Source organism: Martes martes (genome assembly GCF_963455335.1).
Source record: "Martes martes genome assembly, chromosome: 17".
In the NCBI taxonomy this organism is placed as follows: Eukaryota; Metazoa; Chordata; class Mammalia; order Carnivora; family Mustelidae; genus Martes; species Martes martes.
In genome coordinates this window covers 17,470,864-17,489,547 of record NC_137905.1, presented here as the reverse complement: position 1 = coordinate 17,489,547, position 18,684 = coordinate 17,470,864, and the positions used below count along the sequence as shown (strand labels likewise).

General features: G+C 44.6%; 1 protein-coding gene across 1 annotated transcript in view; it reads left to right on the top strand.

Annotated features, from left to right (window-relative positions):
* CDH1 (cadherin 1) overlaps positions 1–10,506 on the top strand; it is an 84,341-nt gene extending 73,835 nt beyond the window's left edge. Inside the window, exons 12-16 of the mRNA XM_080828221.1 lie at positions 1,276–1,500; positions 1,821–2,051; positions 4,931–5,061; positions 6,857–7,000; positions 8,582–10,506. Of these exons, the coding sequence (XP_080684347.1) occupies positions 1,276–1,500; positions 1,821–2,051; positions 4,931–5,061; positions 6,857–7,000; positions 8,582–8,791 (941 nt within the window). The 3' untranslated portion in view covers positions 8,792–10,506. The remainder of the gene's footprint in view (positions 1–1,275; positions 1,501–1,820; positions 2,052–4,930; positions 5,062–6,856; positions 7,001–8,581) is intronic.
* The last annotated feature ends 8,178 nt before the right edge of the window (positions 10,507–18,684 follow it).

The following is an 18,684-nucleotide window of genomic DNA, read 5'->3' as shown; positions in this document are numbered from 1 at the left end:
CTGAAAGCACTCTAATTTCATAGAGACAAAGTAGAATGGTGGTAACCAGGGGCTGGGAGGAAAAGGGAAGTAGGTAGTTGTTAAATGGGTACTGAGGTTGAGTTTTGCAAGATGACAAGGTTCTGGAGAGCTGTTCCACAGCAGTGGGAATATACTTACATTGTTGAACCTAAAATGTGAAATGAACTTTAAAATGGTTGAGATGGTAAATTTTATGCTATGTGGTTTAACCACGATTTTTTTATAGGGTTAAAAAAAACACAACAGGGGCACCTGGGTGGCTCAATGGGTTAAGCCTCTGCCTTCAGCTCAGGTCATGATCCCAGGGTCCTGGGATCGAGCCCCGCATCGGGCTCTCTGCTCAGCGAGGAGCCTGCTTTCTCCCCTCTCTCTGCCTACTTGTGATCTCTGTCTGTCAAATAAATAAATAAAATCTTAAAAAAAAAATTAAAAAAAAAAACCACAACAACAGCACTATAGTCTTGCTACCCAGGTATAACCCTTTCTAGGTTCAAGATAAGAGTCCTGTGTTTTTTTTCCATAATAATCTACCATTGATGGTTATACTTGAGTGTCTACTTTTTCTACCACCGTATGCTAGATGCTATGTCAGAAGGTAAAAGAAATCCACACAGAAGTGGCCAAGTCTTCCCCCGCCCTCAATCTATTTTCAAAAGCACCTTGCAGCAATTTAAAAAGCTCAACCCTTTGATAATGACCTTCAAGCCATAGAAGCTCTGAAAAGGGAGAATTGTGGGGTGGGGGGGAATGGAATGAGGAATTCTTAGAGGGGTTAAAGTTTAATGGGTGCATAAAGGTATATGTAGAAGAGGGAAGGGGGTGTCCTTTGTGTGAGCATAATTTGAATAATTGCTGTCAGACTAGGGGAAAAGCATGTCAGAAAGCAGCCAGAGCTGAAGTGAAGATGCCCCATGATGGGGAGGGGTCGTCTGCTGATGGGTCCCTAAAGAGTCAAACCAAGATTGGGGTTTGGGCAGATGGGAGGCAGTAGAGCTTCACTAATGTTGTTGTTTTTTTTTTTTTTTTAAATAAAGATTTTACTTACTTATTTGACAGACAGAGATCACAAGGAGGCAGAGAGAGAGAGAGAGGAGGAAGCAGGCTCTCCGCTGAGCAGAGAGCCTGATGCGGGGCTCCATCCCAGGACCCTGAGATCATGACCTAAGCCGAAGGCAGAGGCTTTAACCCACAGAGCCACCCAGGTGCCCCGGGAATGTTCTTGAGCCGTAGTATTTCCTGTGTATTTTCTCTTAGGTTCTCCAGTTGCTACTGGAACGGGAACCCTCCTCCTGATCCTCTCTGATGTGAATGACAATGGCCCTGTACCAGAACCTCGAAATATGGACTTCTGCCAGAAGAATCCACAGCCTCGTGTCATCAACATCATTGACCCAGATCTTCCGCCCAACACATCTCCCTTCACAGCAGAACTAACACATGGGGCAAGTGTCAACTGGACCATTGAGTACAATGACCAAGGTGGGAACTGGAGTCTTACTTCAGGAACTTTGACCACATGCTTTCCCTGCTCCTATCCCTGCTCCTACCCTCTCCCTTTCTGAAATTCCCTTCTTAACTTCCAGACGCCACCCTTCAGTTTGATGTGTGTTCACTTAACCCCTTCTACACTTGAGGCGTTGCACCAAAGAGCCCTTTCCTTTCTGGTATCTGATTCTGCTGAGTACTGTCCAGTAATCTGTGACCCAAGCAGCTCCATTTTCTTGACCCTAATAGTTTTATTCTAGAATGAGGCTTTTTTCTCCCCTTGTCCAATCATTCATTTTTGTTGCTTCCTTCAGCCCGTGAATCTCTAATTTTGAAGCCGAAAAAAACCTTAGAGTTGGGTGACTACAAAATAAATCTCAAGCTCACGGATAACCAGAACAAGGACCAGGTGACCACCCTAGATGTGTACGTGTGCGACTGCGAAGGGGTCACCAACAACTGCAAGAGGGTGGCGCCATACGCCGAGGCAGGCTTGCAGGTTCCTGCCATTCTGGGCATTCTTGGAGGAATCCTCGCTTTACTAAGTACGTATGCCTGCCAGGTGGTTCAGCCTTTGGCTTCTAAAACGGGGAAGTTCTGTCCCTTACTAAATGGTTCAGAGATAAGTTGGCCAGGACTGGAAGGCAGCCCTGTTCCATGAGATCATCAGGAACCCAGTCCTTCTATTTTGTTGTTCTGTCAGTCGCTCAGAGGAGTGCTTCTCATGCTCAAGGACATATAAATCACCTGCATGAGGATTCTGAGCTGGTCATCTGAGAGGGGTCTGGGGTGGGGGCCTCAGATTCCACATTTGTAACCAGCTCCCCAGTGGTGCAGGAGCTGCAGGTCTTTGGACCAGCTTGGAGCAGCAAGGCCTTAGGGTCTTCTCCTCATCAGCATGGTCCAAGCTCTCCAGCTCACCTCCACCACTTCTGCTTCCACAGTCCACGTTCCATCCTGGAGAAGGGATGCTGGAGAACGTGGGAAGGACATACCTGGAAATGACATGAGTCACCTTCAGTCCCATCCCACTGGCCCCAACACAGCCACACCTAGAATTTCCCACTCGAACTGCATGGCCGTGTGCCCATTTAAACCTTGGCATCGGGTGGGGGTGGAGCGTAGGGTGAACAGTGAGTATCAGTGACTGAAAGGACAGAATGGGGAAAAGGATACTGGGGGGAGCTGTGTCAGTTCCTACCATAGTCTTTGAAACTGTTATCACCTGGTCCCACCTAGAGACTGGACCCTATGGTTGCTGTTACGGTTTCTAAAAACTTGGTGATGGCAAGTCCTTTAGAAAATTTTCAAAAATAGTTTATAAATTCAGGGCTGGAAAGGGTGGCCCAGGTCATGAATGCTTTTACTATCAGAAAGATGGATGTTAGTTGACCCTCAAGGAAGTTTTGATGGAAGGTGTAGAATGGTTGGGACAGAGGCCGGTGGCATCCAGATGGACAGAGGGGCATTTGTGAGGGTTCCCACACTAGTGAAGGCACAGAGAGGAAGGCTCGATTGCACTGTGAAGGGCAAAGAGGAGGCCTGTGTGGCTGGAGTAGAAGAAAGTTCTTAGCGGGAGCAGTGGCAAAACCCCTGGGGTTTCAGTTTAGACTCAACACAGACGTTCTTAATCCCACTGCTTGCTGCTTTAACAGATTGCGTTGCTCCTGCCCCCTGCTACTTGTGTTCCCTCAAAACTGAGAAGGAAGGAGAGTGTCGTTCAGAATTCAGTGAGCTTTCTGGACCTCTGTTCTTCAGCGTTCACCTGGCGTTATTGTCACTGTGGGATGAGGCAAATTCCCCTTCCTCTGCCATCATCGTGGGTGCACTTGTACAAGCCCTGTCTAGCCGTTTCCTTCCCACTCCCCTTATACCTAGGCCAGTCAGCTTTGGGAATGGCAGTTACTAACTAGTACTTTCATTCTAAGGAAAATGTTAAAGATCGTCGCTACACTGAAAATAATTGACTTTTGAGTAATAGCATTACCTCAGTGTGTTTGGGATAGATTGCATTAGGCACAGGGGACAAGAGGGACACTGCAGAATGTTCAGATGTGGAACAGTGTTGAGAGCAGAGGCAATGCCAGCATTCAGACTTCCAACTCCTTGTTCCCTGTGGGCCAACATAGAACTTACACTTATAAAGATTACACTAGAAAGATGCCAGGACATGAAGGTTTTCATGGCGTCCCTCAGTGTTAGGTTGCTTGCTTGGTGCCAGGCTTCATGGAGACCCTGTGGGAGTGCTGAGGTTGTGGTGCAGTGTGTGGGGCAGTACTTCCTGAAGTGATAACAATAGGATATATCTTGGTTACTCTAAGTGACATTTAAGTAATGTTGGATAAGTAGTGTCTTCTTGGAAACAATAAACCTGCTTTTAGTGGCTCAAAGCTCCACCAGGATGGTGACTGCATCTTACGTGGTGTTAGTACTATATCATCAGTGCCAAGATAGGTCTTGGCCCACAGAGCGAGTACTCCATATTCCTGGTTGTGAAGTGTGGTCAGTGAAGTTACATTGTTCATCTGTGGAAAGTCTGGGAATCTTGCTGATTTCAAAAACAATAGGAAGGTTGGATACTTATAAGAAATCTTTCCCCCAAATCTGTGCAACCTCCTGTTTCAGTGCAAGATGGCTTCAGTAGGTGTCCTTTAGAGATCGGGCACAAGCACCTATTTAAACAAAACAAAACAAAAACAAAAAACCCACACACTGAATCATACTTTTTTCAGTCACAAGAAATAGTTAAAAATTTTTAACAATTAATTATTAATTGTATATATCCCACAAGTATCCCAAGGTCTGATGAAAACTTGGAAAATTAAACAGATTTTAGATCTTGCTTATGTGATTCTTATCCTAAGAGAAAATAAGGAACATACCACACGATTGAATGGTCTGTGTCCCATTCTTTGGAACTGATGAAAAATAATATGCATCTGTCTGCCACATTTAGGCTGACCCACCCCTGCTCACAAACCTTCAGTGGTTCCAGTTCAGAACCAAAGCCAAAGTCCTTTCAGTAGTTGCCATGTCCCTGTCAACCCTCTAAACTCCTGTCCGCTTCTCCCTCCCTCGCTCACCCTGCTATGTATGCCATGCTGACCTCACCTCTCCTTAGTCCTGCCCATCATGCTACTTCCTCAGGGCGTTTGTCCCTCATTTCCTCTGCCTGGAGCATTTTAGCTCAGATTCTGGGAAATGACTGACTGGTTTAAGGACAGTTAAAGACCACACTTCAGCTCCCATGTAATTGTCCACGATGTTGCACTGACTGCATACACTAACTTCCAGTGTGTGAGTGTCAGCAATGGGTTGTCTGGCAGCCATCTGTCTGGTAGGCAGGGCAGCGATGTTCTGTGATAGGGGATTTTTATGGCCGTCTTGACCTGTGGCTGTCCTCATTCTCTCTCCCCCACACCAGTCCTCATTCTGCTGCTTCTGCTGTTTGTTCGGAGGAGAGGGGTGGTCAAAGAGCCCTTACTACCCCCAGAAGATGACACCCGGGACAACGTTTACTACTATGATGAAGAAGGAGGTGGAGAAGAGGATCAGGTACATTTTTAAAACCGTGATAAAAAGCTAAATGGCGATCTCTGTATTTGGAAGATGCAATGGTTAGGAGAAGGTAGACCTTTGAAATAGTATTGTTCTGTTCAGCACCCAGATGAATGAACAGAGGCAAAGGGTGGGTAAGTGACTTGCCCGTAGTCACAGAGGTAGGAAGCAGGAGGACCAGGTAGTTTCACTCCGGAGCCTAGTCTTCTCATTGCTGTTCTCAGGACACAAACGTCAAATTATCGTTGACATAAAGCAAATACTCTAGGGGTGCCTGGGTGGCTCAGTGGGTTAAGCCTCTGCCTTGGGCTCAGGTCATGATCTCAGGGTCCTGGGATCGAGCCCCGCATCAGGCTCTCTGCTCAGCGGGGAGCCTGCTTCCTCCTCTCTGTCTCTGTCTGCCTCTCTGCCTACTTGTGATCTCTATCTGTCAAATAAATAAATAAAATCTTAAAAAAAAAAAAAAGCAAGTACTCTATTGTAGTATTTTGTTTCCCTTGAGCTTATAGGTATGCTAAAATTCTTTTTTTTCTTTTTGTACATGTTAAATCTTTAGGCCTTCTTTATTTTCCTTGATTTTGAAGATGGTCTTGCCTTAGCCTAGAGTTTTCTGGAGGCTTTTTTTTTTTTTTTTAATAGTAATCTCTGTGCCCAACATGGGGCTCAAACTCATGATCCCCAAATCAGGAGTTGGATCCTCTACTGACTGGGCCGGCCAGGAGTCTTTTGGAGAATTTTGAAAGTATATTCCATTTAGAAAGGGAACCCCAGGCCTCCTCTCAGAGTTCTGCTTTGACTCTGGCCATGCATGAGCATCTTTGCTGAGCTCTCTGGTCTGGAAGAACATCCATTCATTAGAAATTCAATTCCTGGGTGCTTGGGTGGTTCAGTTGGTTAAGCAACTGCCTTCGGCTCAGGTCATGATCCTGGAGTCCCAGGGTTGAGTCCCGCATCGGGCTCCCTCCTTGGCAGGGAGTCTGCTTCTCCCTCTGACCCTCCCCCTTCTCATGCTCGCTCGCTCGCTTGCTCTCTCTCTTTCAAATAAATAAAATCTTAAAAAAAAAAATCAATTCCTGCTTTGTAGAACATATGAGTGAGTACAGAGAAATGTTCTTCAAGCATTTGTGGGAAAGCTGCTTATCTCAGCTAGTGCCTTAGTCCAGGTGGGTTGCTATACAAGAGCCACAGACCGGTTGCTGAAAAAGCACAGAAATTTTCTTTCTCATGGTTCTGGAGGCTGGGATGTCTAAGATCGAGGCACCGGTGGGGTCCCGCTTCCCGGCTCACAGTCATACGTAATCTCACATGTACTCAGCATTGCAGACGCGGAACTCTAGAGTATCTCTTATTATCTGGGCGCTAATCCTGTTCCCGAGGGCTCCATCTACCCTTCCGACCTGATCACCTCCCAAAAGTTGCCCCTCCAGGTACCACCACATTGGGGATTAGGTTTCAGTGTGTGGATCTGGCAAGGGACGGTCAGTCTAGGGCAGCAAGGCTCTCCAGAACCTGTAGATCGCCTGGGACTTAGTAAGGTACAGCAGTCGACATCCAGGCCCAGAGTTGTTCCTCATAATTCTTTCATGGTGTTTTTTCCTTCTAGTGCTATGTTGGAAACTCCTAGGTTGAAAACTGTCATTTCGGATTACATTGGCACATGCTTACAACTGTTGTACAGTTATAAGAACATTATCTGATAACGGAATCTGTAATCCAAATATAGCCCTGGGTTTGTGTGACCTTTTTTCTTTTTTTAATTCTCTTTGCCCTATTTTTACCTTTTCCTCCAAAGGACTTTGACTTGAGCCAGTTGCACAGGGGCCTGGAAGCTCGGCCAGAAGTAACTCGCAATGATGTGGCGCCAACCCTCCTGAGTGTGCCCCATTACCTGCCCCGCCCTGCCAATCCTGATGAAATTGGGAACTTTATTGATGAAGTAAGTTAGCAAAGTCAAATGCCAAGGTGCAGCTTGTCTCTAAACTCAGGCACAGCTGAGTTGAAAGTGAGGAAAATGTCTTTAGCTTCTTTGCTTTACCACGTTTTCTCCTTGCCTGATCCCTGAATGCTATTTTTTTATTTGTGTCTCATCTGAATTTCAGAACTAAAAGCACTTCAGACTGTTCATAGTGAATTTGCAGTATCCATATGGTGAAACTGAGAATTGCTTGTAAGGATTTAGTAGAAGTAGAAATGAAACTAAAAGAGATTCAGAAGAGATCCAGTTTGGTTTCACTAATAGGCCTTTTTGTCCCTGCATCCCACTGCTGGTTGAGTGATACTAAATGTGTATCACAGGTCTACCTAAGGGCTAGAAATAGAACAGCAGTTCGTGTATGTCAGAAATTTATTCAGCTATGAATTCCAGAAGCTTAAACAGCTATGAGGAGATTAACCTCATAAATCCTTGTTCTCATGTTTGCTGTCACATGATCACAAGATGGCTGCCACACTTCCAGGCCTTGGGTCTGTATTCCAGTCAAGAAGTAGTAGGAAGGGCTGAGCAGAGGCCAGAAATCTTTGTTCTGGCCAACGATTAATGCAAGTACAGGAGTTCATCCTATATGTTACTGGCCAGAACTGTCTGAGATGGTCCTTTTCTGTAAGGGAGAATGAGAAATAAGGCATTACATTTAATTAGCTTAGGGTAAGATGAGGACAAATTGGTGGTCGGGATGAGCAAAAAATCAAGTAAGATAATAGTTTGGCAGGATCTGTTTCCTTAAACTATGTTACCTGATCCCTTGCTCAGTTACTGCAGTGATTTTCAGGGCTTGTCTGATGCTCCAGTGGCCTTCGGCGAGTCTTTGTGGTAGAGGCTGGTTTTGCTTTAGTTGCTCTGGGAGTCCTCACTAGGTACTACACAAAGACCAGCAGTGCTGGAAGTGACCAGGCTGGATCTTCTAGGAAGCTGGGAATGGGAAGGGCCGGTTAAAACCTCCCTCTTAGATAAATATGAATTCAGGTGCTTTCCTCCATTAACATTCATTATGTGTCATCACAGCTGATGGATGGTAGTTTCCTTTTTTTCTTAATTACCAAAATAGTGTTTGCTACCTAGAATAAAATAATAAGCGTTGAAAATGTATATAAAGAAAACATAATGCAAGTCTTTCCTTACTGCCCCCGACTCACCAGAGTTAACAGTTTGGCATTTATCCTTCCGGACCTTTCCAGGTGGAAATGCTATATGGACCAGTACAACTGTCCTCATTGTTTTCAGCCTCTGTCTGTCCTGACTGGCTTCTCTCCTGTCTACGGAAAATTTATCATTAGTTTTTAGGGGAAAACATTTTGCATCTTTACCTGTGATGTTCTCTTTTCATCAATGATGTATTGTCTGTCTTCCTTGCCAGTTTGTATCCATTTATGTTATTGGTGTTGACTGCCCCTGGTGTTCTGTAGGATGGCTGTGTTATCATGCATTATGCGTTGCTGGAGTCACCTAGAGAAGGCATCTTGCCTGATAGGTGTGTGATTCTTCTCACTGAACGATCCTACCATCTTTTTTCTTCTTTAGAACCTGAAGGCAGCAGACACTGACCCCACCGCTCCTCCTTACGACTCTCTGCTGGTGTTTGACTATGAAGGGAGTGGTTCCGAAGCTGCTAGTCTGAGCTCCTTGAACTCCTCAGAGTCAGACCAAGACCAGGACTATGACTACCTGAACGAATGGGGCAATCGCTTCAAGAAGCTGGCGGACATGTACGGAGGTGGCGAGGACGACTAGGGGACTTGAGACAAATGGGGATGGAGATGGGTCCTTAAGCCATGTGGTGGAAAACGCAGGGGTAATGGTTTTCCAGCGCCCGTCACTTGAGATGAGTTTCTGGGGAAGAGAGACTGCTCAGTGATGCAGTTAGAATAGTTAGGATTACCACTTTATAGATCTAATCTGTGTGTGTTAGAATGATTTTGACCTCTTACTTGAAGCTTTTTTTCTTTCATCGTTCTTTAAATGGTGATGCTGTCCAGTAGACCCCCCACATGTTTAATATTTCAAAAGAATAGCTTCAGTCTCCAGAAGATTGTGTTAGCAACTTGCAGATTTCCTTACAGGCTTTTGTTTATTTTTTTTTAGAGGAAGGGAAGACTCACCTGCCCTATTTTGTGTGTGTGTGTGTATGTATATATGTATAATTATTTTTAATCTGTGTTCTTTTTTTCTCCTATCACTGCACTGGTGTCCCCTGTTGTAATACCCACTCTTATTCCTCCTGAACTTCTATTGCCCCAGACAAGAGTTCTCTGTTGGAGAAATTGTTGGGCCCTTTCAGAGTAGGAGACTTGGTCTTAGTCTGGCCATAGTGTGACTGAGTACCATGGACTCATAAGACCTTTAATGGATTTCCTTTTTAATTTCTTAAGTACATAACTTGATTTAAGCAAACTCGTCACCCAATGTGGGGCTTGAACTCAGGACCCTGAGATCAGGAGTGGCGCGCTCTCCCTGCTGAGCCAGCCAGGCGCCCCCTAATTTCTTAAGTACATAACTTGAAATTGGTGTCCATCCACTTACTTGTTCTGCATAAGTATGTTTGTTATGTGTATGTCCTTATGGAGGTACTTTGGTTCTAAACAGGGAGCACTGAGCAGAAAAGGTGATGAGTTTTCAGGTACCACTCAACTTCTGATGTTCATTTATCACTCAAAAGAGTGATCTATTTCGACATTTAAGATAGTGCCTAAGTGCCGCAGCCAAAGGCAGAAGGAGGTTTATCACAGCTGAGGGCAACATGAGAAACGGGCTTGGAGGTGGCAGGAGAGATGTGTCATTGATCTTGGCAATTTAGCAAACAGACTGTGAATGACTGAGGTGGCTCTACCTCTGTTCTGAAAATTCTGAAGAATGGAAGAACGTCAACATGTGTGTCCTATCAGGATCCTCATGCCAGAGTTTGTACCTGAAACCCAGAATCCCCAAGTGCCTGCTTTTGTTGATGTCTACAGAAAATGCTGGCTCATCTGGACACATCTGCCCCCTAAATTCGAAGCATGTGTAGAAAACCAAGAATATTTAGGAAATCCGATTTTTTCCCCCTGAGGAACAGAAAGAAAATGTGCCCTGAAGGGTGTTAGCATGGGGAGGATGGGGAGAACTTTAATTTGGATCTTCTTTTAATTGAAATGCGAACTTCAAGAAACTTTTGACAACCACTGAGAACAATTTTATCTGAATTGCTTTACTGTCTGTCAGCTGTTTTTCAAAGGAAAAAAAAATCATCCTTGCAATCACTTGGAATTCTCTTGATTTTTCAGCAATTTAAACTCGAATGTAGACCTCTGTAGAGAATGCTACCACAGTTTTGAGTGTATATGTGTGTGGGTATGGATAATTTTGTATTTTCTTTTGGGGTGGAAAAGGAAAACAGCTTAGGCTGAGGAAATTCTTCAATATTCATTTTTATAAATTTTATTAAAGAATTTTGTTAAACCATTGTCAAACACTTGTTTTATTTCATTACACCACAGTTCCAGGCAAGACTAGGGGTCATTGAGTCTATTTTATTTTACCATAAGTGTTGAATAGCTAATGTGATTTACTGAATATGGACAGTGAGAAACTGAATGGTTTTAAGTGTGTTGGTTGTGTACCTTCCCAATCACAGGACCAACAGGCTGTGGCTGCCACTGCCCAGCATCACTAGAGAGCCGACTATCTCACTAGCCCAGGAAAAGATCAAAATTTGAAGTATAGTTTCAACAGAATGTGTTACTTTCAAGAATACAGTTCAGCCATACTAAGTACATTCAAAATGTATGACCATCACCTCTGTTCCCAGGGCCTCTGCATCAACCCAAACATTCTATAACTGTGGACAGTAAGTAACTCCCTGTTACTCCCTTCCCAGCCCCGGTGCCTTCTGTTCTGCTTGCTGTCGTCATGAATTTGACTCTGCTCGGTGTTTATGTAAGAGGTGTCATGTGATACATGTCCTCTTAAAATTGGCTTGTTTCACCTGGCCTTAAGGTTCCCAGGGTCACCTGTATTAACAGCACGTGTCAGGACTGCATATTTCATTATGCGTATATATGCCTCGTGTTACGGACCTGTGCGTCTTGGGTGGTTTCTACCTTGTGGCTGTTGTGAGTGCTGCTGTAGTGAACACTAGCATATGAAAACGGTTTTCAATTCTGGCTATCTGCCCAGGAGTAGAATTGCTAGGTTATATTGGAAATTCTATGTATAGTTTGAGAAGCTGCCAATGTATAGATGTAGATTTGGTCCAGGAGTGAGAATTTAAAATCCATAAAAGACTATTTTAAATTGGGCAAAAAAAAAATTTTTTTTTAAGATTTTTATTTGAGAGAGAGCAAGTGTGATGAGCAGGGGGAGGGGCAGAGGAAGAAGAAGCAGACTCCCCGCTGAGCAGGGACCCTGACGTGATGTGGGGTTCAATCCCAGGACCCTGGGATCATGACCTGAGCTGAAGGCAGACGCTTAATGACTGAGCCACCCAGGTGCCCCGGAAATTGGGCAAATTTTAATATGGATCTTGGAGTAGATGATATTCTGAATAAATACAAGTTTTCTTGGGGACATAGTTTACTAGGAGAACCTTATTTGAAGATAAATAATGATGAATTTAGAGATAAAGTGTTGTGACATCTGGAAATTAATGGTTCAACAAAAAAGTACGTCAGGAGTGGTAGCACAAAGGCAAGTGTGATGAAATGTTCATGACGACTGAATCAGGTGAAGGGCATTAAATCAGGTGAAGGGTATACAAGTGCTCATGTACTAGCCTTTCGATTTTTTTTTTTTCAGGTTTGAAGTATTTCAAAATTGAAAGTTGGAGAGAAATAAGGAAGCCAGTAATAAACCCTTGCATAGATAGTCGAATGATACTCTAAAAGGGTGCTAAGGCGACTTAGTGATTTGGCAAGTTTATGCATTATGCTATGTTCACCACAAGTGCAGCTGCCGTCTGTCCTGTTCTATCGCTATTTCGGTATCACTGTTTTCCTCATGCTCTGCTAAAGGACAGTGTTTTTTGTTTTTTTCAAAGATTTTACTTATTTTATAGCACAAGCAGGCAGAGCTGGCAGGCATAGGGAGAGAAGCAGGCACCCCGCTGAGCAGAGAGCTGGATGCGGGGCGTGATTCCAGAACCCTGGGATCATGACCTGAGCGAGCGGAAGGCAGACGCTTAACCAGAGGAGCCACCCAGGCGCCCCAGGACAGTGTTTTCAAGAAACGGTGCTGGAAACAGTGGTTGTGCACATGCAAACGAATGAATTGAGACGTACTGTTACACCATATATATAAGAAACAAAATGGATCAAAGACCCAAAATGTACGGAATAAACCTACAAAACCCTCAGGAAAATAGACATCATGATACCAGGTTTGGCATTATGTTGTACTTACTTTATAATAAAAAATGGCGAGCGGTGCTTGAGTGGCTCAGCAGTTAAGTATCTCCCTTCCGCTCAGGTCATGATCCCAGTGTCTTGGGCTTGAACCGCACGTTGGGCTCTCTGCTCCGTGGGAAGCCGGCTTCTCTCTCTCCCTCACCCCCTGCTTGCGTTCTCTCTCTTGCTGTCTCTGCCAAATAAAATCCTAAAAAAGGGAAAAGTAAAATACCATGAGGTCAAATAAAATGGTTCTATAGAAAATAAACTGTTTCCAAAAACCTACTACATGCAGAGGGTTACACCAGTCACACCAGTGACTCGTGAGAGACAACAGACAAAGTGGTTTGTACCTGTTTTCCTATTGCTGGTTCTGGCGAGGTCTGACGGCGTCTAACGACGTCTGACAAGATCTGACGCCGGGACGTATGACGAGGTCTGACGAACTCTGTCTGAGGAGGTAGTCTTCGGAGAAGACACGTTCCCCCGGGAACTTCAGTTCGAATCCTGATTCTGACCTTTCCACCTGTGGGGTTAGGTAAGCTACTTGATCTTTCTCTACCTCCGTTTCCGGATCTCCACAGGGAGAACTGGACCTACTTCATAGGGTACTGAGTTGGTACGCATAAAGCATTCAGAAGAGGGCCTGGCGCACGGCGATGTTCTCTTAAATATGAGCTCGTTTTTATTATTGAATAAGGGGCACAGCGAGGGAGTTTGGGGTGGAGAGGATCACTTAAGCAAATGCAGGGTATTAGGAGAGTAAAGGTCAAGTGTTCTGTTTTGGACTGGATTTAGTGGGTCGGACAGAACCACTGAAGTGTTGTGGTTAGGACAACCATGTGACCCAAAGTGGCGTTCTGTGAAGGTGCGTCCGTTTGCAGGACTGAGGAGTTGGCCTGGCCTGGGGGGGTGGGGGTGGGGGGTGTACCTTGAGACAATAAAAAGCCTCTGGCCATTGAAGTAAGAACAAAGGGATCCAGAGTATAGTGCTGTAAAGAGGATTTTTTTTCTGGACTCCCCTTACCTGCCTAAAAGCAGAGTGTCCTGAACAAATTCATCCGCCGTCAGTCCCCTCCCAGGGAGTTTCATAAGCAGGGAGGTTTGACTCCTGCTACCGGAGATGAGAAATTGGCACCCCAGGAGAAGAAATCACCTCAACAGGGGCGCCTGGGTGGCTCAGTGGGTTGAGGGTCTGACTCAATTTTGGCTCAAGTCATGATCTCGGGGTCCTGAGATTGAGCCCTGTGTTGCCCCCCACCCCTGCTCAGCATGGAGTCTACTTCAGATATGCTCACCTTCTCTCTCTCCACCTCCCCCCCCCCCGCCCCCACACCCCTGCTCGTGCATGAGGTCTCTTTCAAAAACAATCACCTGAACAGATATTGCCACAAAAATCCTATCTCCCATCTTATTTATCTTTTCTTAAAATCATTTGTTTGCCCACACACACCCTTTCTCTAGTAAGATGGAGTATAAACCCCATATTCCAACCGCACGTTGGAGTCACATTTTTCTGTGAGCTCCCTTGGATGTGAATAAAAACCTGTCTTTTCTCTCACTAATCTGTCTTTTGTCAGTTTAATTCCCAGGCCTCCCTACTGAGAAGCTAAGAGGACAGAGATAAGTTCTTCCTCTCCCATAAATATCTGATGGATATTTAAGACTGGTAATGCAGAGAAAAAAAAACAAAACATTCCTTTAAAATAGATGGAAATTGTGGTGCCTGGCTGGCTCAGCCTGTAGGGCATGAGAATTTTGATCTTAGGGTTGTAAGTTCAAGCCCCATGTTGGGTGTAGAGAGTACTTAAAATCTTAAATTTTTAAAAATGCCCTAAAAATAAAGTAAGTGAAAAATTAATGAGCTTCAGGACTCCTTTGTGGAGCCGTGAGAATGGTCACAGTGAGTAAGGTTTTGACGAGGGTCGGGTGAGAGTTTAGGGGTGAGTTAGAGAAAATGGGATGCAGCCACTCCAATTCTTCCATGGCTTCAGAAGATAAGTACCCATATGAACTTTTAATTTGCTGGGGTCTTTACTGGGAATTATGTTTCTGTCAAACAGCCACTGATAACTGTTTAGTGCCATTAGCCTTGTTGGTTCTCTGGGTTGAGGCAAGCAGACCCCAGTCAGCTTGGATAAGATGTTTAACTGCTGTCCCTCAAGTCCCTGATAATGGGCTTCATGTTGGTTGGCTTCAAATGAATGGAATCCGCTTTCCGTGAATACAGGCCTCCGTGTGTCTTGAACATGCCCGGATGGTTCATTGCCGGGAAGCAGCAGCCTCTCTCATAGAGCTCTTGTGCATGTTGGTTGTGATGGATATTTAACAGCATATTGCGAGGGAGTTTCCCAGCTATACTTGAGTGTTTTAACAAAGCTGCCCAGAGCAAACCAAGGAAGGGGCTGCCAGAACCCTGTTCTAAAAACTAAAATCCTCGAAGTAAATACTGGATTCTAAGGAAGTAGGGTAATTAAAAGCCAATTTTAATGATTTTTTAAAAGTCAGGACGAGCTTGAGAATGCTTCCCTTTTTTCAGAGGCAGAACCTACTTATAACCTTAGAGGCTCTAGGCACACATCCAGCATTCTATCATGTGTATTAAGCGGCATCCATTTTTTTTGCTGGAAAAATTTTATAGGATCTTTATGACACTGCTTTTGAAATTAGGTGTATTATTTTGGGGTTTCTGAGCCTTTAGTGCCCAAAATGATAAAATCTGGTGCCATAATGCTTTGGGATAAAGGGTTCTCAGCTCTGGGGCCCTTCTTACCATGTTTTGTAAATCACACTGGTACCACCCTTACACTTGGCTAGTAAGGTTCCCACCCTGGGTCCCCTGCTATATAGGTCCCACCTAACCTCCTCCATGATGAGTATCTTTATGGACATGCCAGGAATATGCCAGTCCTAGGGTAATTGCCTACCCCAAATCCTCACCTTTCTCCCAGACCTTATTGCCAACTTCTGGGACTCTGGAATTTCCTCTTCAGCCATCTCTAACCTGCTTCCATTGCTGTGTGAGCCTCTTCAGTTGGTGTGCCCTCTGGGAGGTGACCTGTGCCTGCTGTGTGTGTACCCCTAACCCTGGCAGGGGGCAAGTGGTAATTTCTTAGGGGTGTGTACACATCTAGGTGGTGGTGTCCATTTGTGTGAATTCAGGATGGAGACACTAGTGAGGAGAAAGCGGGATCAGGCCAGAGGTGGGGGGTTGGCTTCCCCCGTAGTGCCACATCCAATATGGAACTCTGAGGCCAAGTCTGACAAGTCCCAATTCAAACCTGGTACATTTTCTCAAAGGAGAATAGGGCAACCCTCTCTGGTCCCCTCCCTCTTTGGGAGCTTTGTGTTACCGTTCAATAAACTTTGCTTTGCTGCCTGTTGTACCCGAGTTTCCGAGTCCGAGAGACCACCAAGGAGCCAAGCACTGATGCAATCACATGAGGGTTTATTTGACAAGCTTAAGCTTGGGCCCAAGTATACCCAATGCAGCAGAGTAGGGACTTGGACCCCGAACCAGATTACAGTCAGTTTTTATAGATTTTATTTATTTTTATTTATTTGACAGAGAGAGAGAGAGATCACAAGTAGGCAGAGAGGCAGGAAGAGAGAGTGAGAGAGGGAAGCAGGCTCCCTGCCGAGCAGAGAGCCCGATGTGGGACTCGATCCCAGGACCCCGAGATCACGACCCGAGCCGAAGGCAGCGGCTTAAACCACTGAGCCACCCAGGCGCCCCTAGAGTCAGTTTTTAAAGGCAGAGTAGGGTGGACTGTGAGGACAAAGGGGATTAGGGATGGCGTAAGTCTCTAAGGACTTTCAGAAGCAAGGTATCCAGGACCTTGAGGGGCTAGCTATTGTTGGGAGAGAGGTTATTTATTACCAATAATAAAAATCTTCTCGTGAGACCCTTTAGATGTATATCAGTGAACCATATACTTGGGAATGATTCTTGACACTATCTTGGAGGTTTAGAGATAAAGTTTCCTAAAGGAATTGTTAAAGTAGACTTACAGGATTCTGGTGGGACATGTCGGGGTAGGAGGTCCATCAGGCTGGGATTGTCCTTAGCAAAACCTCAAGGTGAGGGCAGTTAAGTCCCCGGGGGAGAGCCACTCTGTCTGTTTCAAGGGCTTGTCAGTAGGTGAGGAATTTTAATGATTTTCTTCTGCCTCTGTTTCCCACATCAGCTAAACTTGAGGTGGGATGGCTTTAATATTCTTGGCCTCCACATGCCCACCAAAAAAACAAAAACAAAGTAGGAGAATAGGATATGTTTTATTTTAGTCGTTAGTTTGATTTGTTCTTTGAAATACTTAGGCATATGGTATGAAGGCTTCCACTTGTATTTCTACCCCAGTGCCCACAAATCTTAAGGGTGGGTCTTTCCTACACAATGCTTTACACCCACTTCACTAAATGCTTAGTATCTTGAAATGACCTTAAAGTTTTTGTTTTTGTTTTGGGGCTTTTGGTTTTTTTTTTTTTAATGGCCCTTACGAGGGAGACCTTAAATTTTTTATTCCCCAAAATGAACTTGATTACGCACATAACTGAAGAAAAATTGACAGTCTAGGGTGGGATATCCAACAACAATGAAAAGATTGATGTGGTAATTTCATGGGTCATTTATTTGCCCTTCAAAAATGTTTTTCCAATTTAAAAATATTTTGACAGGATTTTATTTGAAGAGATGGAGAGTAAAATACAGGCGCAATTTTTAAAGCATCCCCTCCGTGGCAGACAATGCTAAATACTTTAGAACAGTATCACTTTAACTCCCTAGGATAGCTTTGTAAAAAGCGTCCTGTCTCTGCTCACTTTAGAGAGGAGGAAATGGTTGATGGATTTGCCCTGGAGCCGGATGTCCTGGGAGTGCCAGGAGGGGTCTGAGAAAGGAGTTTAAAGCACCAGCTTCTTTCTCCAGTGATAGGGGCTGGCAGTGGAGCACATCCTAATTCCTAAGACTTCTAGCAGCTAAATGCTGAAGGGCAGTCATCAGTAGTGAACTCAGGCTAGCTCAGGGGATCTCAAGGAGAAGTAGGACAGCCTATCTGGGAGAACTTCCGGAAAGTGGGTTGAGAATGATATGAGAGATTATTGACCTTTAGTGAAGGGAGAGGCAGGACACACTGAGGTCTTACCCTCCGAAATACTCTGCTAGATTTGTAGCATGACTTTCAGACTACATGAGTTCAGACCGTTCAGGGGCTCCTGTGTGGCTAAGTCAGGTGAGCATCTTGCTCTGGTCCTGATCTCAGAGTGATGGGTTCAAGCCCCATGTAGTGACCTCAAGGTTGTAGGGTTGGCCCAGTGTGGGGTTCCAGTCTCAGCTGGGATTCTGCTTGAGATTCTCTTCCTCTCCCTCTGCCCCTCCACCGCTTTCTTTCTCTCTCTAAAATGAGTAAGTCTGAAAAAAGTCCCACCAGGAATCACATAGGTGAAAACCTGTCTCTGATGGTCTGACTCTCAAATGAATGCTGTACATATTAACATTATGCAGATGGGGGTGGGGGGCATGATTTTAATACACACAGAATTTCCCAAGAATGTAAAAAGAACAGATTTAAATTTTATTGGGAACTGTAATTGGCCCATTTCAAATATTGTATCACCAATAGCAATATTTGTAGCTATTCAGAATGGATGTGTTTGTGTTTAGCACTTCTTTAATTTTTTTAAAATAGACTCCACACCCAAAGTGGGGCTTGAACTCAGGACCCTGAAATTAAGAGTCACATGCTCTACCAACTGAGCCAGCTAGGCACCCCCAGTACTTGTTTTTAAATATCACTCATAAAGAAATTCAACAATATTTAAGATTTTATTTATTTATTTATTTATTTGTCAGAGAGCACACAGGCAGAATGGCAGGCAGAGGCAGAGAGAGAAGCAGGCTCCCTGCCGAGAAAGGAGCCCAATGGGGTACTCTATCCCAACACCCTGGGATCATGACCTGAGCCGAAGGCAGCGGCTTAACCGACTGAGCCACCCAGGCGTCCCTAGAAATTAAACAATATTTAGTTGAATATTGTTTTATGTATCCAAACTTTTTATGTATCCAGACTTCATTATAATGGGCACAGCATCTGTTTACTTCACTACGTCTTTTGCTGCTTGGTTACCCAGTTATTTTCATACTGATAGGTATTATTTCATGATCAACTACTGTCCTCTCCGTTCTTCTTTATTTAGTGTTTAATCATGTTGAATTTCTGAAATTGTGCGTGTAGGCAGGTTGTGTTAGCTGTTTTTTTCCCCCCAGGGGAG